Below are 26,416 nucleotides of genomic sequence, written 5' to 3'. Positions count from 1 at the left end.
ACGTGACTGACAGGTGAAAGGCAACATTGTGACACCTGCAAGGAAATGCAGCTTGCAGAGTGCTGAAAAACACGGTCTCGTCAGCCGAGTCTCTAAGCCTTTGGAGAGACGGAAATGTTTGAAATGAAAATGATTAAAGAAAGTGGATCGTCCTCCAGACGACTTCAAGGAGAGAATTAAAAATAAATTCCATAATAACTGCGGGTACAAGAGGAAGATTAAACGGGTTAAGGGTCTGAGCAACTTACTTACATTAAAAATGCATGTATTCGGCGTACTGTAAAACAATTTGGACAAAAGCTTTCCATCAGGTGGAATAGACTCTAAATCAGAGTGTTCCTCTTAAAAGATGTTCCACTAATTGTGAATATAATGGTTTAAAACCATAAAACTGCACAATGTGCACGCCACCAAAGGTTAATGTGTAATTTTGGGATCATGGCATCCACAAAACAATCCAGAGAAAAAATGCTGAGCAATTTTAACTGAGTCCCAATGGAGGCAGCAGAGGGAGTTAAGACAGAAAAGACAGATTTTCAGCTCAATCAGACACACGGTCTAGGAAGTGAGTCAGCAAAACAGACCTGCAAGTGGAGTGGCATTGTCATACTGAATAATAGGTGCGACACAGGAAACACCATTCTGATTCAGTGACAGCATAATTCCATGTTATATATGCTGAAATTACAGTCAGCACTTCTTCAAAATTCAGCTGTCTTTGGAGCTGGCACTGAATGATAAGACCCTGAGGAGAAAAGCAAGTACTGTACTAATGTTTTGACATGGTTGCACCAGAAGCTACAAAAATAGAGCTGATGCAAAATTGCATTCATGTGGCAGATTTGACTTGCTCTAATGAGGCTGCCCTGCAATAACCACTTTTTTGGGGGGATTCATTTTGCATACCAAACGAGGTAAACAGAGACAAACGTGAACAGAACGAAGTGACCGTGCGGCACGTTCAGTGGCACCGGTGTACGAGACGTGTTAATGTCACCAATTGCAAGGCGCTGAATGATCCGTTTTCAGAGCAGAGCCATATTTCCCTTCAAAAGAGGAGCTGCTGTGCGATTTTCTAACAGCTTAGCCTTGGCAGTGGCTAAAGGTGTGGACTGGAAACCATTAACAGCTTGTGAATGTCGACGATGCAACACTCCTCCAATTAGCGGTACTCTGCAAGCTGGGCTTCAGATAGAGTAGCCAAGCAATCCTCCGGAGACAGATCAAAACGCTGTGAGTAAAGCTATAAGCTGCAAATGAGAGCTCCCACATAAGGTATTCAGTAACAAAATGGACCACCTTAGCTTCTGCTCTGCATCAGCTCTGAAGATTTCTTAGGTTTGGCGCATACAGACTGGATGTAAAGGCAGAAAAGACATGACATGATCTTTGAAAAGAGCACCTGAGGCTTTCAATTGGGCTTATTAAAGACCCAATCCACGATTTATTTGCTATCAGATAAACTCTAGATTTCTGATCTATGCTGTTCAAGACGTTTGCTGATGAATAGATCATATGCTGTTCAATAAAACACTGCTTAAATGAAGCCTGTACTGGGGTGGCAGCGTCTCAGTGGGGGCACCATACTGCAATTACAGATTTAGCTCAGCAAATCATGGGTTTTGCTCGTACGTTGAGAGAGTTCAGGCATTTTTTTTTTTGCCATATGATTAGAAAATATACCAAGGATCATTTCTGCTGCTTTTGATATGAACTAAATTCTATGGTCTTTGTGCACAGCAACCTTACTTAATTTAGCATGATCTCACTGCAAACTTTTCTTCTTTGTGCACTGATACTAAGTCTTTAATCTTGGGGGCTATATTCGGGTGGGAATTAATCTCAAGGTATTAAAGCCAAACACAGACTGGCCTCTATTATATTCCCCTGACCCTTTGCTGAAAGGTGTTTCCAGATGATGATGCACCAGGACTAGATGTCTGAAATAGGTGCGGTTGCAAAATTTACAAAACAGGCATAAATACATAATATAATACAAGCATTACAGATTATTTGATTGGATTCCAGTGCACAACTGAGGTGAAATTACTTGTATGTTTTGAAAAAGACACTTCTTTCCGTCTTTTCGCCGGTAAGTGTGGTTTTGCCTATGGCGGCTTGTGAAGACAGCGGCAAACCAAAGCGTGATCGGCTGGTGATGAGGCTCTCGTCACCACGAAGCTCTCAAAAACCCCTGCCCCTCTAGAAAGAACCTCGTTTACAAGCTGTGATTACCTCGTTTCCGGCTCTCTTTGTTCTTACACTGCACAACCACACAGATTTATTTCTGGTAACTAAAATGACAGGTTCATCTAACTCTGTTAAGATGAGAATTTCTAAAATAGCATCCTGGGAGAGCTCTGGAAAACAATATCTTCTCTTTCACATGGAGCTGGCAAACCACTTCCCCGCACAAGAGCACTTTGAGTAAGCAACAAGGTCTGTTGTGCGTGAAAAAAACTTTTTTCTCTCGCACTCCGCCACACACTGCAATTGAGGTTGGTATAAAAACAGACCTCTATTTCATCATGCCAACTCTGTGACTCCTGAGAGCCCGGCATGGCTTTGCCAGTCATTGCCATCTGCTTTCACAATCCTTGCTTCCTGTCTCCCCGAATCCCGGTCTCTTAATTCACATTTGCATACAAATTGTAAGCGTTTGGGTAGTAATGTCACCCAGAGCGATTTTAAATGAATTTGTGAGTCTAAAAAACCCTTTAAAACAATTTGAGAGTGTTTAAACCTGTTCAGTCCAATTTGAAAGTGTAAATATCTCCTCAGTCAAATCAAATAAACAAAGCTGGGCAGTAGGGCAATCTTGCGAGGTAGCAGTGTACTTAAATTCACGATTTGGACCTTGCAGAGAGAGATGTATGTTTTGTTTGCTCTGTTTACCCACAAAGCCCACTTCTTAACATCCCTCATTCCCCATTCAAGAGACTCCTTCTCTTCTGAGCCTTGCTGTGTTTTAACAACCTCTTCGCCTCGGCCCTTTAGCTTTTCCAAAATCTCTTCCTGTGAATTACAGACCGGGTCTTTTTTTTTTTTTCTCCCCCCCTGATTCCATGGAAGTGGTGGAGAGGAATTATTGCTTGTTTAAATATAAACTGAACTGCTTGCCCCCGCATGGCACCAGGTTCCAGTAGCCGCTGGTTTACCACAGAGGAAACAGAGTGCTGCTGTTCTAGCGTGCTCCTCCACTGTCACAGGAATGTTCAAAGGGAGGCCAGGCAAAGCTTCCCTTTCCCCTCACGGTTTCCACAACTTCCAGAGCTGGAATATGAAAGACAAACTGTCTCATGCTCTTGTTTGATTTTACAGTCGGTGGCAAAAAAAAAAAAAAAAAAAAAAAAAAAAAAAAAAAAAAAAACTGGGACTGCAAAGTAGCTTTACCCGATTCAAATTTTAATACCTGGCCAAAAGTTGCAAGCTATGTTTTGCAAGCTCTGTTATATTATTTGACACTAACAAAAAAAAAAAAAAAAAAAAAAAAAAAAAAAATGGAATGCATTATCAAATGAAATCATCGATTAAATTCACTCTGGCTCTCAACCCCGTCCACACAATGTCTTCAGCCCCGCTGGTCCCATCAGTGGGTTCATCAGTCGGTGCGTTACATATACACGCTGTGCAGCCAAGCTTTGTTTAAACCCACAGAACTTTATTTTAAATTCTAGCGGAGGTCCCGAGGCGTCCAAAAATATCAAATATGTCATGCTGAATTACAATTCAATGTGTCTAAAATGAAGCGTGAGATATGTAGATATTTTTGCTGCGCGTTGTAATGGTGCAGCCATAAAACAATGGCATCGTGGATTCAAATAACTGACTCAATGTAAGCGTGATGTAGTTTCAATGAAGCATTACAAACAGCAGATACAGAATATATATGTGATGTGGTACAATATGGGAAAAATGTTTGGAGCTACTTAAGGGAATATTTAAGGGAAAGTGAAAGCTCAGTTGGCTAAAACTGGCACTACACTGTATCCATGCATCACACTGTATTTCATCTTGTAATATAGGTGATTTGACCCAGTTAACTTCGCATGACCTTCAAATAATCCAGATTTTCACATTAATAATTGTCTTTTTTGCTGCTCTCTATTGCCATATATATATATGTAGTTAGGAGTCCTTGTTGAGGGGGAATCCTGCAGTAGTGGGAATCAACAATACCGGAGATTGATCCAGCAACCTTTCCCTTTCAGCTACTGGGCAGCTTCCATAATCAATTTGGCAAGCTGCTGCCAAAACGCTGGACTATTATCTACATTATCAAGTGAAACTAAAGTAAATTTATCAGCAACTCTGTCACAGGAGCAAGGAACATAAAATTAGAGAGTTAGAGGCCCACACATTTACAATTCTTCAGCATGACATATATAACAATGCCTGCTGTCATTCAGTTTGGTTATTAATACATGTGCTGCCTTTGGAGTAAATAAGCAGAAGAGGGAAAAAAAAGCCATAACAATCGAAATGACAACTTTTAAACCTAATGAATAAAAAACTGTTGACTTACAAGAGGTGCAAAACAACAACAACAAAAAAAAACATGTTAAAGAGGGAAGAAGAGGCCCAGATTTCACAGCGCTGCAGGCCATTAGGGATTAATGAGGGGAAATGTTGTTTACTTTACGCAAGTGAACAAAACTACAGCTTGACAGGTTAAAACACGGCAATCGTCACTTCAGTTTATCTCCGGGCTTTGTCGGTGAAAGATGCAGGGACGGAAGGGTTCTGCGTGTGTGTGTGTGTGTGTGGTCTAAAGACTGAGGGCACAGAGATAGAGGAAAGTGGACAAGAGGGCGAGATGAGAGGGATGGACAGACAGATGGCTTTGCAGGCAAGAAACCATTTGTGCTTTTTTTTTTCCACACAAAAATTTTTAGTAACTCAAACATTTCTCCAACACAGCGCTGCTAAAAAAGGCATAAATAATCACACTGGTTGAGTTAAAGTTTAATAGGTAGAGCCAAACAGTTTTTCTGGTTAACTTTAGACTGAAACCCAGTGAAAAAGGCAACAGGCAGGTAGATTATGATGATGAATACTTTTGCAACAAAGTGGGAAAAAATATAAACCTGCCATGTAAATGCGACTACAGTGGTAACTATACTGCTGGTGCCTGCGGTGCCACAGAGGACGTACAGCCCTCCAAAAACGTAAAACATGAGGCTGCAGGAACCGTGACTGTTACACTCCGGCCACTTCATAGTTCCTCTCACGTGTTTCTCTGCAAGCAAGCTGTGGCTTCACTTGGATGCAACACTACATTTGGGCCTACAGTCACTCTGAATAAGAGCGTCAGCTAAAAGCCTGCTCTATAGAGTAAATTTAAATAGGAGCAGGGACAAAGGCAGATAGGTAGTCAAAGGCAGGTGGGGACAAACAGAGGGAATCAGCAAAAAGAATGATGGGCTGTAATTTTCTGCTAGCTATGTGCTTAATTACAGTATATAGAAGGAAATAATCTTTCTGAAATAAGACCGTTCCTGTAAAAGCAGAAAAAGAGGATATTATTGTTGGTCTACATGGTGATGCGACTCAAACACAAAATGAAAGAGACAGAGATCAGGGCAACAATTTTCACACCGAAACCATTTTTATCCCTTAATTCCTGCTCTCATTTCAAGAGCTTGAATGAATCCACCGAGGGTCAGCAGCCCTCTTTGTGAATGGCAAGCCACTCGTTTCTCCAGCTGAGTCTCAAGCAACACAATCAGTGACACATGGCACCTCTGCTCCCGGACTCATCTGACAGGATCGGCAGTGCAGCCAGATGACAATACAGCCGCCATGTGACACACGCAGCCAAATATAACTTGTCAATAATGCTTGAAATTTGGAGTAGGCAAAAGTGGTTGACTGCAAAACAATAAACCTTGTTATGTAAGAAACAGCAAACTGCAAAAGTGGTTGTTTTGCTTCGCCTAAGGTGCTTTGCTTACTGTCATATCAGCTCTCCAAGGCTAAAAGTGGAGGCATTGTACTGGCAAATGGAGACAGAGGAAGAGAAATGGTTATAAACCAAACAGGCAATTACATGGAAAACAATTCCGTTTTATTTTTCTGGTTTCAAATCCATTGTCGGTAAAACTGCATTTCCGACAATAGAGGAAACATATACCGCACATTTTTCCAGTGTGTCGACACATTTCAACACACTTACCGCGGGCAGAGGAGAATAGCGGATACAGAATCCGGGCTCAGATGGGAAGTACTCATCGGAGATGAAGCGGATCCTGATCTGACTGCCTTTGGACGCATGACCAGCTGGTACCGACTGTGACCCGCACCAGCGACCCAGGATGGTGTTTTCGGTCGGGTCCTCTATCTCCACAAAGTCATACCTGGGAGGGTGCCAGAGAGAAAGAAACAAAGATAGAGAGAGAAGAGGAAGATTAGAGAATTTGGCTCAGTGTGCTTGTGGTGCCTACAATATCACCGGTCCATTGTGCCTGCACCTAAACTGTGTCCCATTACAATGAGGGCGGCTTTGTTAAACAATAACAATTTCTTCCCTCTAGGAGCTTTTAGTTTACTTTCTTTCCCTCCTTCTCATTAATCTTCATCTGCCCTCTATAGGAGGAGCTGCGCTGTAACTAAACGGTTTCTAACAGCGGCCTATAATGTCTTAGCCAGGAGAAATGCCCCTGGAACAGGTAGGGCTTAAAAAACTCTGCCAGTCTTATTTTGACCTCCTGTCAACAGTTGCGATTGCATCTGTCAGTCACCAATATTGGTTGGGTAAGTGTGCACAGAATATTATTTGGTAGCTTAGAAGTCAAGGTTAACTTACCCCGATTCACTCCCATTCATGCTCAAAAAATGTGAAAAACTGCTCTGTGAAACCTGAAAGTTGTTACGCGTAGGTATCTCCATCTTGTGAATGCTCGGCTGGTATGGATGTTTGCTAAAATTACTGTTTGACTGTATTATAATCGCTCAAAATTGCCGCATTAATACCAAACGTGATCTGCATTCAACGCGGGAAGAGTTTTTTCTTTAAGTTTCCGTATATTCTGTGATGCAACTTTAAGCTGATCTCGGACTTTGACTATATATGTGTTCTGCCCTTCGAGCAGTGAATTAAAACCACTAACAACAAAACTGAGGAAGGGCCGCTGAGCAGAATTTGAATGTGCATGGCAAAACAGCTCCTCTGAAGTGTGCACACTTTGATCAGTTTACTGTAATTTTAGTGAAGTATTTTAGCCAAGCATTCACACGATGGAGCTGCGTACACGACTTTCAAGTTTCACAGAGCAGTTTTAACTTTTTTTTTTTTTTTTTAAACACTAAATTAAATTAGCTGCTTGAGGATAGTTGAAGAGGTTATGGCTGTGAGGGGGTTTACACCTGGACCCCCTAGTTGGGTGACAACTCGCTAACCAAACGGCCATCCTGGTATGGGTTGAACTTTTATATGAGCTTTGTAGGTGATGTTGATTGTGTTTAGATGCTAGATAAGTTGGTTCTCTGCACTTTTTTGTGTTTGCTATGGTGCTGTTTTCTTGGCTTGCCTTTATTGAAAAAAAAAAAAAAAAAAAAAGATCTCTGAAACAATCAAGGGAAATAAAGGTTAACTTCATTATGGTACACTATGACACTAAGACTGTTTAGAATAAGCATGAAATTTGATTGTTGAGTCTACATATTTCTCACTGCTGACTTATTGATAATGGAATGATGTGCCATTTTTTTGTCAGCTGAGTCTAATCTGTCCTCACTTCAGTCGACCGTAGCAATTCTGCAGAGTGCACCTTTAAAGTTTTGAAAACTAATCAAACAAATTCACTTTAACAGCAGTCCATAATATCTCAGTGGAGGCAGATGTGATCCATCTCTGTTATTTACAGCCTGAATTAAAAAAAGTAAATGACGGGCTGGAGATTGCCAGTGTGTTGAAGACCAATCTCAGGTGGCTTGCAAGGGGAGCGTTCACAGCTGCTCCTACTGGTTTGTGATAATGGTTGCTGATGTAGACCTTGGGACAAGCCTATTACAGTGATGTTTCATGTTGCATGCATACCTTGTCATTTTGTTAAGATTTAGTTTTCTAATTAAACCTTGAGCTCATTAGTGGTTGTCTCCAGGCCTTCTTACTTGGCTTGCAAAACAAACTCTCAGTTGTTACTTTGCAAAACTAATTTTGTTAATTATGTAACACCCCCCCTCCCACCCACCGACCCAAAAAAGGGGGTGATTCTGAATATTCAGAGTCCTATTTACATTTTCACTGTCAGACTCCTCCCAGATGAAAGGACATCGCCCAGGTAATTGGACTGCAAGATACTTAACATTATATGTATATGACAACCCAATAAACAGTGAAATGTGCAGAGGCATAAGCAGCTTTCGCCTGAAAATCATTATACTGTATCTGCAAAAAAGTTTGTTTTCCAAGAATGAGGAAAAGCACACTTATTTCCTCATGATGCCCATGTATTTTTTAAAAATGATACAGTGGGGTTTCAAGGCACAAGGTTAATTAAATTTACCTGAAACATATATTTAAACTTTAATTAAGAAAAAAATTCAAGACTGCAGTTGAGTGTCAGTTGTTTTTTTTTGTTTTTTTTTTGGTTTGTTGGGCATGTTGTAGGGATCAAACTTATGACCCTCTGAATACATGACAGTTTCTCTAACCTTAAGGCCGTCTCGCTACCCCATAACACCAATAAACATTGTAAAGTGCAGAAGCACAAGCAATGGCTGTGCTCCAGACCTCTTTGATGTGCCAAGGCTAACATCGATCAACCCCAGCACTTAATGCAGATGCAGTTCAGGAGTTCAGCCTATATTATTTATACCTGTGTGTGTAACCAGCCGGACTGCATTCAATAAAGCCTTGTTTCACAGACTCTTCACTGTCTGGGATTAATCACTTTGCAGTTTGCGTCGACAGGAACACTAACCTCTCATTCAGCACTGCCAATTCGGATATTTGGTTTTCAAGGACATTGTTTACATTTTGAGCAGGCTTGACAGATTCAGTTCAAGCTGGTTTCAATAAAACAACACGGAGGGACACGAGCAAGACTAAAAATGGATTTTCTGTGATGTTAAATAAACCTGGAGGGAGAAGGTCGACAAATTTCCTGACACCGCAGCCTTTGATTTGGAACGAGTTACGGAGGAAGTTTGTAGGGTGGTACAAACAAACTCACAAGGTAAAGTCAAAATCTCACTCAACGATTCATATGCATGCAAATCGCGCTGGTATGAATGCAGAAATGATTTTGGAAATAGACAAAATATCAGTTTAGCCTCGGTGTCCTGCTTTGTAGATGAAGGCCAGTGAAAAATGGAGGCTTTCCTGTCTAAAAACCAGCCCTCACACAGCTCTGGCGCTGTGACAGATGGCTCATCAATAATGCAGGACGGGCTGATCATTACACATCGCCATGTGTTCAGAACCACCATGTTTAACAGCGGTTTCTCAGATTTACAAATGCACTGACATATATACTGTACTGTACCTACAGTTAGTTAGTGAAAACAGTCAGGAAGACAACGGAGGAGCCATGGACATTTCTGCTTGATAAATATGAAGCAACTACAGCACTACATTATATGTGATTAGACTTGCAAGTGGGGTTATTTTGTAACACACACAGCTAGAAATTGTGTTCTGTATTATTCAAAAGGCTATTAGTTTTCTTCCTACACAAGATTAATAAGTAGTAGCTACATCTTCCACTGAAATGGTGCAGATGAACAACATAAACACTGTTTTTAGTTGTGTTCTTTATGCAGACTAAAGAGGGCATAAATGCTTCATTGAGAACAGTCCTGTCTGTGAGCCGTCAGGCATGATCCTGCTGCCATGCCAACCGGCAGCGAGACCAATCCCTCTCCAATATGCCTCTCCTGCAGTGGATTTGGTAAGAATGCTTTTCATCGCACCACAGACAAACAGAATAGCAGATGAGCATCACGACTCCAGAGCTTCTCTCTCATCTTAGCGAAGACTACTTGCTCCAGGCTCGCAGCCAGTGTGGAGCAACAGCCTTTATTTGTTTTATCCCGGGCCATTGCTATGAATTACAGGACGGGAGATTACACTGTCGTCGATTTGCATCACGCTGGGTTGTGATGCAAATTGATAACACTGGGTATGAATGTTTTTGGTCGAACGTGGTTAGGATGAAGGTTGAATTTTGTTTTTTGGGTTTTTTTTTTTTTTTTTTGACACACATGAAAGATGAAATAACAGGCCAGAAGCTTAGATGGGAATGTCTGTGTATGTTCATGTGGGACACAGTGACCGTGAGAGAGTATGTGTGTCTGTGTGTGAGAGAGTACATACAAGGGAGACAAAGAGACAGAGAAAGGAGAAAGGAGAAATAGATAGACTTGTGAATATGTGTCTGTTTCTGCTTGTGAGCGCACGCTGCGTTCATCTGTCTGCCAGCCCTGCCAACGGTGTGTATCTTGGGATCTGATCAAAACATGCTGGGCCACGGTCGGGAGGAGGAGGAGGAGGAGGAAGGGGGCGGGGGGGATGAAAAATGTGAGTGCTGGAGCGGTAGACGTGGTGATGACTTGTATGACCCTGGAAAAGGATGTTGTTATTGTCTCTCGCCCCTCTTCCCTCGGGGACGCCAACTAGTGCAGTCTTGTATAAAGGTAGGACGGTACAAAAGTTGTCAGTCTGCACCCTGCCCCGCTGTGGAACTTTCCCTCACGGGGCTTCAACAGCAACACTAACCCCATTCGTCAACACCTCCTACCACGGAGGTGTGTTCAAGGCTCAGATTACCTGCACTCACACACACTGTATGGCTTTTTACTGACTACAAGGTTATTTTTCACTGAATATCATCTCCTGCTTTGTATTTTTATTGAGTTCAGTTCAGTTCAGTCACTTATTGCCCCACAAGAGGAAATTCAGTTTGCAGCATGGTATGATAAAAGACAACAGAAGACACAATGACAGTAAGACAGTAAACACATCACATAAAACACAACAATAAAAGTCAATACAAACACATAAAATGAGCCTATAAGGCTCAAAAGGCTATACAAAAGGGGAAAACAATATATAAAGGGCTAGAATGTGCACATTCACAGAAAATGGGGGTAACATTATCATACTGTATGCAAATTAAGCATATTTATGTTGTGGAGCACTTGGGACAGTCTGTGTTGAGTGCTACATAAATTAAATCTTTATTTTATTTATTTATTTATTTTTATATATTTTAATGTCATTTATCTGGCACTCCCATGCCTTTTCCACCTCTAGGCCAAAAATATAGAATCAGAATCACATTTATAGAATCACACGTGATCAATGAGATTAATTTCAGCCACAAATGATCAATGAGAAGAGAATACGAGTGGGTGATAACACAGCTAACCTAGAAAGACACGCTGATCTAAACACAGATCCACCTTTCGTCTCCTGACAGGTACGGTTAACCTCTTAAGTGACACGTGTTGATTTAGTGTTGCCATGGCGCAGATCTAGTCAGCTCTCAGGGGAACTGAATCTGTCGTTCCTCCTTCAGCCATTAGGGGGCTCTCCAGGAATGACTAGCGAGGTCACCCTCCCCCGGCTCTCCATCTCCGCTCTCTCCCTGGCCTCTGAGTGGGCTCCTCCGTGCTAACCAGTCAGCTCTGATATATTGACAGCAGGTCACTGAGCATAATGCACAGAGAGTAAATCGATTGTTGGGCTTCGCAATCCCTGTTTCAAATGAATGGCAACAGAGACAGAGCCAGGCAGTAATTGAGAGTGGGCTTCTAAATAAAGTAGAGGATGTGTGCGCGTGTTTGTGTTTGTATATGTGTGTGTATATGTGTTTGTGTGTGTGTGTGTATGTGTGTGCGTGCGGGTGAGACCTGTGTGTGTCTTTTGAACAATCACGTGAGCAACTAAAAATATCGACTAAATCAAGTGAAATATGCTGGCCTGCACCGGGCACGTCGTTATGGCGTCTTGGGTGAAACAAATCACTCCGCTGCCGGGTTTTCAATATTCACCGGCTGCCACAGCAGACCAAAGGCAATTTCACAAATGGCCACACTCTGACTCTAAATCTTTAAAAATGGACCACGACACGGCCAGGACGCACATCTTTAGCCCAAGCAGAGCGTGCTTCCAGCATGCCAACTGGGGAAGCCCTCCTGTTGATGAGAGCTGGCCAGGCAGGCGGAAGCAATTCTGTCTGTGGCACAGCTTCTACTGCTGCTGCTGCTGCTGCTGCTGCTGGAGGAGGAGGCTGCTCTCCGCTTGGCTTTGATGTCAGTGACACTTTCACCATGCACTTTTGCAATGAATAGATATGTGGTCCGTTTGGATACAACTCTTACATGAAAGGAAATATGCAATTGCCGCTGTTGCGTTATCTTTCATCATGTGTCCAGAACAACGCCTCCTCTGAGGATGGATAAAGCCGGTGTTTTTTCATATTCAAAAGCATCATTCATAAGCCATTAAAATATTACTTTGAGTTTTTGTGAGTTTGTGTAGACAGCCAGGGTCTTTTGTCACTGGCCCCACTCCTTCCTGCTAATTCTTATAACAACATATTGACTTGTGGTGGGAAACAACCATCATCATATCTCTGACTGACATTTTTTTAAAATTAGAAATTGGTGAAATATAAACCAAAGTATCAGCACCATGCTGTTTTAATCTACCAGGGACAACTTTGACAAAAAGTTTGACCCAGCTGTGACCTGGATGAACACATAGTTGCTCACCTGAAAAAGTCACCATAATAAACCTGGGAATATTAGCTGTATTGAGTAAATGATATATTTTCAATATAAAAAAATACAAGCTTTTAATTTACTGTGGATAATGATAGTTGGCTAATGTTCTGCCAATGGCACAAGGGATCCATCCATAAAAACCCTGGTATATTCCTTTAAAAGGTAAAAATTGTTCTATTCATATGTTTATATTTATTCTTTACATGCCAGTGGAATCCGTGAATTTAAGAAGTTCTTACTTGCATATTCCATCTTCAGGGTCCTCTAGACCAAACCTCTCATCAAACGTGAGCTGGATCCTCATGTTGTCGGTGGCTACTAGTCTCCAGACCAGCACAGTATTCCTGGGATAGGTGTTTGGGAAATCTGGGCTGTGAACCATTCCCTCTCCGGACACTGTTATGATTTTCTCCTGCTGGGAATCTTGCACTCCTAAAAGAAGAAACAGACAGGCAATTGAAAAAAAAAAAAATCTCCAGCTCACCTCAAGCAGACCTGTTTTTACTGTTGTTAAACATCTCTTGGAGGCCGAGCTGTTCTGAAGTTTGAATGGCAATGGAAAAAATGGTCAAAATAAAAGGTCAGATGGCTAGTAACAACCTGACCTTGATAGCTACAGGCTTGTAAAGCAAGTTTGAACTTCGAACATCAGCTAGGGTAACATAGATAACTTATTAAGGCTGGAGTGTATTTTTTGCAGTTTGCAGCCAATAGCCAATAGGCATCGTAAAATAATCTCAAATATCATATTATCAAAGACACACAATGTAAAATTGCATTGGAGTGAGGACCTTTTTAAAATCAGCTGACAAAACCCGTACAACAAACAAAAAAAATGAAATTGAAATCCGAACGTTGAATCTACATGGCTCTACATGTTTATTTCTTGTTTTTTGCCCGCTGAGCCTTAAATGCTCCTTACTTCAGTCAACTCTCCAGTTAGCATACTGCCTTTTTCCATCTTGCCTGATTCACTGCACCCCAGTGTGACTTTACTTAGGCAGAAAAAAGTGATTGTTTGCCTCTGCCCACTGAGTCTGAACTCCACCAATAAGATGAATTCTGCCTCTGGTACAGCTTTGCCACCCATAAAGGTTTGTATGACTTAAACTGCAATCTGCTTGCTAGAAAAGCATAGAATTACAAAAGATCAGCGAGGATAAAAACACCTACACAGTGACAAGACAGAGGGATAATCAGTTGAGCAAAATGAGCCATTCTGCTCTGCTGAATGCATAAACATGAGTCAGGAACAGGAGGAAATAAACATTATTTTCATCATACCTGAAAAACGTAACTTTTTGCCCATACTGTACTGCCCATGGATTGCCATGTCAGGTTGTACAGTGCCCCGTTTCTCATATGTGTACCATATGTGGCATTATGTGCTGTAACATACTATAAGTTGTCGATATGGCAGTTTTTAGCCACCTGGAACATTTCATATATTATAAATACTTCTTTTGGGCTTTGTCTTTGAATTACCTTCAAATAACGTACAAAAGTACACATAACATTAATATTCATGAGAAAAAAAAATGAGGTGGTGCCTTCTTTGCAAGTGCTGTATCTGTCTCTTTTGCGATGGAAATAATATAGGTGGTCAACATCGCTAGCGATACGTGTAAGAGCAATGTAACAAATGTATAACATAGCAAGCACACAATCAAATCTATATGTATTGATCACTGATTGTCTCTCATGCTTGTTTCCATAAACCCGAGGGACGTTATGAACATGGAGGGATAATTAACAGCAGGGCAGCGTGTTGGGTTTTGACAAGCTCCTCTCGCAGGTCGACTGGTGCCCGCCGGCCCCAGAGGCCGCGGGGTTTAAATCACAGCGACCGTACTTGTCACTCAGCACCCCCAGCCCTCCATTAGACTCTGTCATCTTCAGGAGAAACATGGCTTGGATCCTCCCACCTGAGCCTCCCACCCATCGCCATGACAACAGCCTGAACCCGTCCTGGCCACAAGACTGATGTTGTCAACTCAAAACAATAGATCAGATGTGAACGTACGAGACAGAGAGAGAGAGAGGAATAACCATTTGTGCACTTACAGCAATAAAAGCATTTAACAGGAGTTCTGTGTTGTGTTTTTACAGTACACTGAACATCACCACCTGATTTTTAATACTTTCATATTTATAATTACTGTAAATAAATGACTGACTTGGGTGGGAGCCTCTCTTTAGTTCAATGATTTTTTTTAAAAAAAATTTTTTATGTCTAAACGTAACCTTTCCCCACCTGGATATACATTTTTGTTGTCTAAAGCTACCAAAATGTAGCCCATTCTGGAAGTACTTTGAGCAACTACAGGTAAAGAACCATCTGTGTTCACAGGTGCAAATTAAATTTGTGTCCCTACGCACAAAAAAAGTCAATTCATGGCCGTGGACATGACTCTATAGATTAAATTTTGCGACTATTGCACGAACTCCTGGCAGACGGCGTTGCTGTTTCATGCCAGTGGTGCTGTTAGTGTTTGTGTTTCTCAATATTCAGTCCGCATTTCCCGAAAATCCTTTTACTTCCTGACCAAAGGGGGTCTTGTCCTCTCTTTACCTCTCTGGTGGTTTTTTTTTTTTTTTTTTTTTGTGGTTTTAACAAAGAGGATAAACATGTTGGAGGAGATTTTTCCATAGGCCTTTTCACTCCTTCCACCATCTGCCATGGCATCCTCTTACTGTTTTGTGCCATAACACGATCCAGCAATGCCAGCGGTGACAAACAACATAAAATGCATTGAGGCCACCAGCTGTCACACAGTGGTTTCATTTGTTTACAGTAATTTGTCTCAAAGTTTATTCAGTAATGATTTATCGGTGTTAAAATGCTACACATTGCCCCTTTAAAAAGCACGTTTCACCTCAACACTTCCATGAAGCTCGTTTGGTACAACACAAATTTGTCTTGTCTTGTGTTGACAGCATACCGCTAATAACACCACACACTGATTCAAAATCGGCTGTGATTGTCATTTGCTCTGTTGAAAATGTGACATTCTTTTTAAGAGATCACACTGCTTCATACTTGTGGAAGAAAACAAAATAAATTCAGCCCATCCCAAGCCTGTCCTCTCAATTTGTTTCAGCCGTATTTCTTTTTGTACCTCTGATAATCATTCAGTATTCATGAGCCAATCCAAAATTCCTAGCTGTCAGAGGAACCAGCGGGGGTTTAATGTGCTTGTGAGATGGAACTCACTGCTGGAAGTTTGTTAGTGCATTAAACGGATGAGTAACCATTTCCCCAGTGCAGCTTGTGAGGACAAATTTACATTTGAAACACATTTTGAGCTTGATTACTCTTTATTTTGCCATAAATTTGAGTGAGAAATGTGATTCATACCCTGCAGCATGATTCACTGTGAGTTCATTTGCTTTCAATAGAAACAAAAACAGGCAGGTTAAGCTTGTGCCATGTGCTAACCCTGGACAATCTCAAATAATGGCTCCCCACCAGCTTTGAGTGGCTCAGGATGGATCCAACAACAACATCTCAGACCCAGGGAGTGGTCAAACAAGTCAGAGGAAATTTAACCAAAGCTGGTTATTATAAATTTGTCAATAGCAATTCCAGCTCTGATCATTCAAATTTAGTAAAAATGAAAAACGGAATGCTGAATGAAATCACATTTAATTTTGTAAAAGAGTGAATTTAACCTTTGTGCACACTGTTTCTCAGAATAAACTAAGAATATGCTCAACTGATTTTCTCAATTAAAATTCCCTTAAACTAAAGGGAAACTTGAGTTTCTGTTGCAGGAATCAAACATTTAGATCTGATTTCTATATGACAAAATCAGTGCTCATGCCAAAAATAAGTATGGTACAAGTGGGTATTGTTTTTGATAGCCAGTTCTATTCCATTTTTTGAGCGACTCTGAACCAGCTTTATATCAAGATAAAACTTGATGACAGTCTGGCTTTTTCCACTGGCGCAGGCCACGGCGCTGTCTATCAAAAATATTAGGTATATAAAACAGCGATGACACTACAATTTTTTTTTTTTTTTAAATTACATCAGATTTCAGATATCGCTTTGATGTTTTCATTTAGGATTGGTGGTAAGCCAGGTGGGAGAGGGCTGAGTGACAGTATGCCAGATGCAAAGAAAAACAAAGCCCAGGCATGACTTCTCAATGAACAGCCTCTTTCACAACTGTCAAGAGCTTGGCTTCCAATACAAACTGTCTAACCAAATAAGGGCCACTTTGTTTGGGCAAATCATGCTTTTGCAAAATGCACTCCTTGCAGACAGAAAATGGATAGTTTATGCAGCACTGGCTTGGACAAAAGACCCCTTCAAAGCTGTACGTTATTGTCACAGAAACCTCCTCTGCTACACCCATTTCCCAGGGTATGAACACCATGATCCCATTCAAATAAATCTATCTGACTGCTTGTTCCTGCAGTCCACCTTTCTTTGATGTCTCTGCAGAAATGACTGAAGAAAAGGGTCTGATTGCTCTTTTAATCTGCAATGCAAGTAGCTACAGCACACCAGGTTTGATTGACTGTTTTGTGTATCCATTTGCTGGCTCAGGAGGAAACAAGCCGATAGCTTTCATGCTATTAAAGCTTGGCCTTCCATCAAAATGACATGTTTTTAATTACATCCCTATTACAGGGGACTCCAACATATAGGCTCATAAAGTGCCTAATGATTAATGTGGAAAATAAGTGATTCTTTAATATATGACCCCAGCTGTACTGTTGTGCATGTGAAACAGTAAGTGTACATATGGTATTAATGTAAGTGGCTCAACCACAACAGGGTTCCCACTCTTTTAAGGAAATCATTTTCCAGGATCTTGCGAGGATGTATTCAATGACATGTGCATGTTAGTTGTTGCTCACATGCAAAATGAACAAAGTGGCCCAAGAGCTCAAAACTGCGTGCAACTGATGTTGTCATCAGCACTGTGTGTTATACAGCATGTTGTTATTAGGAGCACGTTATGCTACAGTACTAATTCCTTGATGGAACTGTAGCTAGTCCACAGAGTTATTTTAGTTTAACCATATAGTGACTGCAGCTTCTGTAACACATTTATATGATGCTGTGTTGCTTGAAGCTTCCAGAATTGGCATCCACATTTTTGTTTATTTATAGATTTTACTTTTCTACTCATTTTTTATGGTTCCAATTTCCATTTTACAATGAAAAGGCAGGGAAAAATCCATATAATGTTATAACACACTAACAAATGTTGATGAAAGCATCTGTTTTGAGTGTTGTTGATCTAGTGTATTTGGACCTCCATACATGTGACTACAGAATGCCAAAACACAATGGCTGTATACAAACTAGAGTGAGGCTCGGACGGCATATTTCTGTCTCAACCCAACTCGGGTCTGAAAGAGTTGTAACTAAGCCTGATCTGTTTTTTATTTTTTATTTTTTCCATGTCCAAACCCACCCTGGGCCTGATGCAGTTAATGTACCCAGATTGAACATGTGTGGACAACTTCTAACCGTTAAAGGGCATTTTTTTAAACAGGCTACAGATTGATTGTTATAATACCCCCACACACACATTATGCAATGTGGCTGATGTGACCTAACTTGACCTGAACCCACACATCATTTCCAAATTTTTGTCCAAAGCCAGCCCGTGCTGTTGGGCCCCAGTGAATTCCATCAGGCTCAGGTTGGGTATACACCCTCTCGTACAAAATTTTCAGGTGTTTTCCATGATTAGAAAAATAATTTAATTTGTAGGTTTTCCATGTTTTCCAGGATGTGTGGGAAGCCTGCAAATACTTGCACACTTATAAACAGATGCATGCTTTTGGAAGCCACTCCTGAACATAATTCCTTGGTAGAAATCAGTTAAATGTTGAGTGGAATGCTCCTTTATTAAGGCTGTAATTAAGGGGAGAATGTGAAAGGAAAATCTGAGCTTGCCATGGAAGAGAAAGGGGGGAAAGAAGAAAAGAGGGCCTTGACATGAATGAAAGAATTAGGCCCTGATGAAAAGGTATTCCTGAGACCTGCATGGATGAAATCATACTTAATCCAAAAAAAAGTCTGCAAATATCCTGTTTAATCCTTACGTACTCATCACAAGTAATTGCAATAGGTGGGGGGAACAATGTGTTTGCATTCCTCTCCTGTTGAGGGTCTTTGTGCATGAAGTACAGGAATGAACTATCTAAGTGATTCTTTGCTGTGGCTCTTTTGTTCACTTGCATCAAAGCAGAAATTCCTTTAGAATATGCTCCTTAAGAGTACTTTCACTGAAAACCTCTGTATGATTAAAACAAGATCCGCAAGGTCACAAAACCAGCCCCCACACTACGGAGACTCCGTTTTCCTGAAGCGTTTCATTATTATTTTTTTTATACAACAATGCTGCCTTTTCATTCTGTTCTCTTTTCAACTTTCCTATTGATAGACCCCCTGAAAACTTCCCCAACCTCCCCATTGAGCCTCCAGACTGTAAAATGCACACACACGCCACCAGTCGAGTTGGATTCTGGGTGTAGCTTCGACTCAAAAATGACCTCACTCTCGGGGTTAACCAATGTCATCTAATGATCAGAGGAGCAGTCCCCCCAGAGTGAATTACCTCAAACATGACTTTTCCTTGACCTACTTTTTTCCTCTGTAAGGAAAGTAGAGCCGACTATTAAGGGAGGAAGTGAGTCTGAATAAATAGGAGCCTATACAGTGCAGCCATTGTGCTTTGTTCACACGTTAGTGGGTGAACCATTCATGCTGTTAAACATTAACCTTTCCCCCGCTGAAACAAAATCGGACCATGCATGCACAGACCTATAGAGATGTACACACTGGAGGATAAGTGCACACAAGCACACTACTACTGTTACTACTGCTATTACTACTAACAATAATAATATTAAATGTAGATACAGAAATACTAATTATATGGCTCTGCTCTTAACAGATTCAGAAATTAAAAAGTCCACAAGCAAGATACAGTTCACTTGCACATGCACACATAACTAAATACATACACACACGGAGGGAAAGAGAGACTGACACACATACATATTCACACGCATGCACACATGCATGAATAAATGTTAATGCATGCATTAAGACAAACAAGCACAGATAAACTGAATGAGAACAGCGCCGTTTCTCCTCTCCAGTCTCCTGCATGTTTCTCATGAAACAGGAGAGGGACAAATGAAAAACATTCATTCTGGCTTTGTGTTGGGCTCACTAAATTCTCTAGTTTTCACATTATATCATTGCAATGTCCCACTGCAGCAGCTCTTAAGCTTTGGAGTTTATCTGGTAGTCACACTGCATGATATAGTAGACATAACTTTGGCTTTGTGCAGGACCAGGGCCATTTAAGTCAGGCCACACCACTAGTCAGACCTGACAAAGCAGTAAGTATTTCTGGCTGTTTTAAATATGAGGTCAGACCAGATTCTTTTAGAGAGGTATAGCCATTATTTTCCATTTCAATTGGTCCTGACTAAAATGTAAAGGAGCCCAAATTGGTATGGATCCCTATGCAATAAGGGTCCATGAAATGGGTATACATTACATTGCCACGGGGGTTGTATTTGCTAAAATAGCCAAATTATTATTTTCACACATTATGGGCCAAAGATTGGCCGAGCACCACACTGTTCTCACAGTAACTTTAATGCATCAAGTAAACCAGTCACGACAGCCATTTCCTATCCAGTAATAAACAGCTCGGCCTTTGTGACACTATATCCAAATTATTTTTAATTTCGGCCCTGTTACCTGCTGATCAAAACGAATACAGCTCCCAGAGCGAAGGAGCTGAAGCTGCTTTGGTCAGGTGATGAAACTGTACCCTACAATGCATTCCCTTTTTTTGCTGCCTTTTTCGGCCCGATGTAATCACATCAACATCTGCTTCTTATTAGGTCTGTGCAGCGGTTACTACAGGTGCAGTAAATTCCCGACCCCGCTTAGGATATTTATTGCCTTTGGGTTTACAGTCGGTCGGGCAAAAAGAGGCTGAAACACGCCATGGGAATCTTTCATGCCATTAAAAAAATAATTTGGCTTCATGGGAGCGTTCTGCAGCGATTCAATCTGCTGGCAATATGGTGCCTGGTATCGGACTAAACAGGAAGCAGGAATGGTTTGACACTCAAATACCCTGCAGGTTATTGATATGAGAGCAGAAAGGTAGCTGCGGCTGGAGATGAACTGATGACTCAGCAAAAGGAGACACTAAATATGGAGCATTTAATCATTGAATGTTGAATGTGCATGTGTAGAGATGCTGCACTTTGACTTTACACTTCATGTGAGAATTAAATGGATTGTGATTGTGTGAGCATGTATGTGCATGTATGTGCATGCGTATGAATTTGTGTTTACACAGTAATTTGTGTTTGTGTAGTACTGCATGTCCGTACAGTGTGCACTTAGTATAGACACAGTATTTACTCAGGGTTACCGTTGTACTGTATCTTTAAACTGGGTAAATATTTAATGAAAAAAAGAAAAAGAAAAGGGAAAAAGACTCAGAGGCTGATATCAAAGTCAATACAGTTTGATGGACAGCAACAAACCCCGTGGCCCTTACTTATCTCAACACATGATTGACTTAGCGATTACAGACACATCCCCTGGCAGAAAAATCACAGGTTTGATCCCTGCAGAACCCGTGTGCATCAACAACCATGCAACCTTCTGCCCTTGAACAAGCCAATCAACCCCTACCTGCTCATTTACTCTAAGTCACACTGGATAAGAGATAGATGGATAACGATAGACTGGCTGATCTTATTAATAAGGTTGGCCAAATGCCTATAATGTCAAATACAAATCATAAGTCATGCTTGTCTGGCTACTGTCGTGGGAGAAGGCACTGAAGTGGACGACCAGTTGGGCTCATTATCTGAATATCAAGTCCAAAAATGCCATGGTGATACTCGGGTACTTGTGCAAAACGATTTTTCCAAGTTGTCTCGGAAACTTCTCAAGAATACACCAACAGAACGGATCTTTACCATTCGAGACAAGCTGAGGAGCTACTTGACATCAGCTTAGACGCCCAAGTGCCCTGTGCTGCACACCACAGCATGTGATGGATGCAATAAGATTCCTTCTCATTGGCCAATCGACATTTGATGTGTCCTTGGTTGGCAAGTAACCTTCTGGTATCTTTAGCCATCCTCCAACCACCAGCATTATTTTGTTTTAGAGTATCACTTTAGACAGATTAATGAGAGATCCATTAAAACCTATTAAGGCAAAGCTGGGTAAAAGCTCAACAGGAACAGGGAGATCCAACACCTCAGGAAGCTCCGGGGGTCATTTCCTCTCCATTTCCTCTCCGTTGCCTATGTGTTTTGCACAGGGCGAAAGGTAAAATTGGGTAGAAGTGTAGGGGAACTGAATGCTGGTAGACTTGAGGTTACATTAGTTGTTGGCCAGAGTACAGACCTCCCTCCAGTCAATTCTGCTTTTTTAAAGCTGAACATCAGTCCATGTCAGCAACAGGTGGGTGATCACAAGCTCTTAAGTCTCTCTGAGTGACGGTGTCGAAGGTCGCATGAAGGTGGGATCTCAGTCCCAGCACTTAGAGGACTGAACTTCTCTTCAGATTTCGGTCTGCCACAACATAATAATTTGATACTTTATTGATTCCTGTAATAAAATGCTCCTTCCACTTGCCCCCCTCTATAGGGAGGCCAGAGCAGTGCCCCAGAAGATGGTATGGATGCAGTTTCTTGCTTAAGGACATTTCAGCACGGCGGATATTTGCTGACATGGGTGGTTGAACCTGCGACTTCTGGTTGAAGGATCGTCTCTCTAACCACCAGACCAACCTGCCAACCCTAACAGGGGGCAGGAGAAATGTCTGTTGACACCAATCGCTGAAGCACGGCAAAACATCTGCATCATATCAGATGGCCCAACCTGACACCACACAGACTAAGTGTGTGTGCGTGTGTGTGTGTGTCTGCGCGCACATGTACATGATGAGTGAAAGTAAGGAGGCAGCCACTAACCTCTCTTGAGTTTGTGTTTCAGAGCTCTTGAGAAACGTTGTAACTACATTTCTCCCCCTCAGTGTCTTTCTTTCTGCCATATTCTGTCTGACACTTTCCCACAGAAGGTGTATCGGTCGAGCGTCATCAATATTTTGCACTTTATAGTCATGAAGAAGTGATGCAAACTGCTGAATCTCTTGGTAAATGTATCTCAAAGTTGAACTTTGGCTATAGTAATAACATTTGAGAACATTCACAATGAAATATTAGCTTGGAATCTGTGGCTATTTTCAAGTCATGGATCATTTTATTCTTTTGGATTGTGGAATCAAGTTACTCAATACCAGTTGACAGTATTACTGGTTAGAGTTGCTCTCCATAAACTGCTTTTCAAAAATTTGACCAGGTAAGACTAATGTGGGCCATGTAGGAAGCCAAGTGCTGCTAGCTAGTGAGCACTTTACACAAGCCAAAAAGCTTACATTGGAATAATTCGGGCCAACCAGACTGATATGCCAGAGGCACACAAAATGTTATTCCCTTTCATTATAAAATTTACAGTTGTTGAGAGTCACATTACTTGGTCCAGTGATGCCATGAGAAGCATTTATTGTGAGCTGATGGTTCATAAGTGACACTGGCTGCTACCTTCTCTGCTGTAGTCCAAAAAGCATTTGAAATACTTCTCACTGCCAGCGGGGAAGACAAAGTAGGGAAACCGGGGGAAATTGGATTTCAGCTTTAAACTGAATAACATACAAGACTCTCACTTTATAGTGCACTTCTTTTGCCAGGAACAAGTATATATAATGTCACAAAAATACTGTTTATGCTTTACAACAACTTAAAATAGAGAGCTGTGTATGAAACATTTTTCAAAAAGGATTTTAAACAGTGCCCACTATTTCTACATAGCAATAAAAATTCAAACTCACCTCCTGTGAATCATTCATAAAAATAGCCTGTGTTGAATAAGAACCCCCCAAAAAGCCCTCAATCCTATGAAGCATTTCATTTTAATAATTGCTATGAAATGTGCCACGAATGCAATCTGCAAAATGTTATCTGTGAAATGATTACAAAATGCGACAAGGTTTCCAAAGCCACCTAATAGGGCTGTTAATATGAATGAATGCAGAACTGTGCAGACACATGTCCTGTGGGGTGTAAAGGAGACACACCACAGCTAAACTGACTTCTTTCGACACCTCAGGCATTGCCCCTTCCAGCGACTAAAACTTGTCACCGCGCGAAGGCCTCTCCTCAGGTTACAGTGGCTCCCTGTCCCTCAATGATTTCTCCCAGCCTCTAATTAGTGCCCACACTTGTGTTTGACATCTTCACAAAGGAAGATTGGGTGTCAGTCCTTTCACTACAGGGGCCTATTTGGGCTTAGGCTCAGTGTTGACTCTCTGGAAGTCTGTTTCTCCTGAGCCTCTGAGCCTGGATTTAGACATGATATCACCATAAAAAATGAAAGTTGAAATGAGGACTAAATCAATCTAACTTTAGCCTTCCCTTCTTTTTATTTAATGAATGAAGTTGACCGATACGTAATAAATAATAATAATAAAATGTAACAGTTTTATATGAATGCATGTGTATGCTGCTCTGTATAACACACTAATGTCATACAATAGTGAATTAACCTCTGGCCAGTTCATTTAAGATTTCACATTTGCCGCTTGATACGCCTGGTGGATCTAACATGAGAAAAAAATCCTCTGCCACACAGGAACTGATGCCTTTTATGTTCTCAGAGGTAAAAACAACAGTTTGTTTAAACAGAAAAAGACCCAGATAGTTTGCATGAGCAGCGATAGCCACCACGGCTGAACAGAAGAGGAAAACAGTGCCAGTGATAGAAGATGTTACAACTGATCATATTTTTTGATTGACTGGGTGAATCCATGAAATGAAGCACAAAAACAATTCAGCAGTGCCTGCTTAGCACTAAAAACCCCTAAAGTCAAAAGAAAAGACAAGAAAACAAAAAAAAGGGGGAAAAAAAGAATTCCGACTTTGTCCACCAAATACAGTATTAGCAATAACAACTCTAAATACAAGGGCAAAATAAAATAAAATAAAAAATCCCAAAATATTTTATTTGTTTCATTTCTGCATCGTGATGAAAACCAGCTTAAGTTCCCACGTTTACATCACCACATCACTGACCAAAACCATGTGACATGTACTAGAGCCATCCAGATTCATTTAACATCAACCTCTATACCAAAAGCCACATAATGGTGAATTCTCATAGATTTTCTGACACAATGATAAATTTACTGTAGTCTGACTACAGTAACATGAGTATGATCTAAGTTCTTATATACATACATAAATACACACATGCACACACACACATACACACACACACACACACACACACACACACACACACACACACACGTGTATATATACATATATATATATATATCTCCCCACACTGAGGCCTGCGGCTCTATGGGTGTGGGTTGCCCCATATCAACTCTAATTTCCATGTCAGCTGTCAAGTTGAGAATCAGTATCAAAGTTAATTTTTGTTCTATGGTTAACTTGATAATTTAGCAAAAAATGAAAGGTTCGAGCTGTTTCTCACAAACACTGGAAAACAGGCCTAACCTCTCTGTCTGGCTGGGAGCCAGGCGTTGACAGACAAACCATGTCTTTTTTAAACTTCTCTCCACAGCTGTGGATGGCAACCCCAGGCTCCTTTGTAGTCACATCTGTGAGCAGGACAGCTGGATGTTTGGAGAAAATTACAGTTTGATCTGTGGCCAGCCAGATTGGAAGACAGCTTTGCCTTACCAGATCCAGATTCTGCTATAAAGACTGATTAGAGATCCAGGTTTTGCAATGGAAGTAGCTGACAGGATTGATGGACAGTCACAGTTCGCTTTTCAGCTTTCTGGCTGCAAGACAGAAGCATGGACAGCTTGGAATAGGTCAATAATGTTTTTAACTAATGATTCAACATTGATCTGGGACTCCACAAATCTGTGCTGGAATCTCAGTAAAGCTTAGGTTGAGACTTGGATAATGGCCACATTCACATGCTGAGTGAGCTCTGACTTCACACATATGCCTCCCTTGCTGCATTGTAATCGTGGCTTAAATGGTGAAAATCCAAGTAATGACGACCTCCCACAGCTCACAGTACTTAATTTGCTGGTATATGCCTTGCCCTTGTAAACATGAAGCATTGTAGCCATTAATCACCTGCCATCCACATCAGCCTGCACATCAGCAGCTTAGACTGGAAGTGAAAACGAGAAAACTGGAGAACAAGATGGAGTAGATTGGTGCGGTTTATTTCACTAACTACAAAGACGTAGAAAAACAGCGTCTTAACAACCCTGTAACAAGCTTGGAGCTATGCAAGCAAATCTGGGTAAAGCTTTCAAAGGTCTGATGAGATTTTCAGCTGCAGCAAATTGAATGATTAATCCAAAGCAGCAGACAGGGAAACAAGTAAAGGAACATTTTAATTGTGTCAGTTTAAGGAATAAAATGCTCTGGTCTCTGGCTCTGCCACCCTCTTAGAGATTCTCCCCCAGATACAGATCGATTTCTTTAAGAGGATTGCCCTGGATCTCTAATTACTGCTACCCCACCAAGCCCCAGTCACCTTTTAGCCCAGCTGTCTGGAGAAGGGGAGCAGCAACAGACAACCCTGTGTAATGAGAGTATATTCTTTTCAACCCCT

General features: G+C 41.2%; 1 protein-coding gene across 1 annotated transcript in view; it reads right to left on the bottom strand.

Moving 5' to 3' along the window:
• The window catches only part of pdgfc (platelet derived growth factor c), a 47,224-nt gene that overhangs the window by 2,516 nt on the left and 18,292 nt on the right, over window positions 1-26,416 (bottom strand). The window contains exons 2-3 of the mRNA XM_030062246.1: window positions 12,972-13,164; window positions 6,176-6,356 (exon numbers count right to left, since the gene is read on the bottom strand). Of these exons, the coding sequence (XP_029918106.1) occupies window positions 6,176-6,356; window positions 12,972-13,164 (374 nt within the window). The remainder of the gene's footprint in view (window positions 1-6,175; window positions 6,357-12,971; window positions 13,165-26,416) is intronic.

Source organism: Myripristis murdjan, chromosome 10 (assembly GCF_902150065.1).
Source record: "Myripristis murdjan chromosome 10, fMyrMur1.1, whole genome shotgun sequence".
NCBI lineage: Eukaryota > Metazoa > Chordata > Actinopteri > Holocentriformes > Holocentridae > Myripristis > Myripristis murdjan.
Note: the sequence above shows the minus strand (reverse complement) of the source record. Positions and strands in the feature narration are given on the sequence as shown.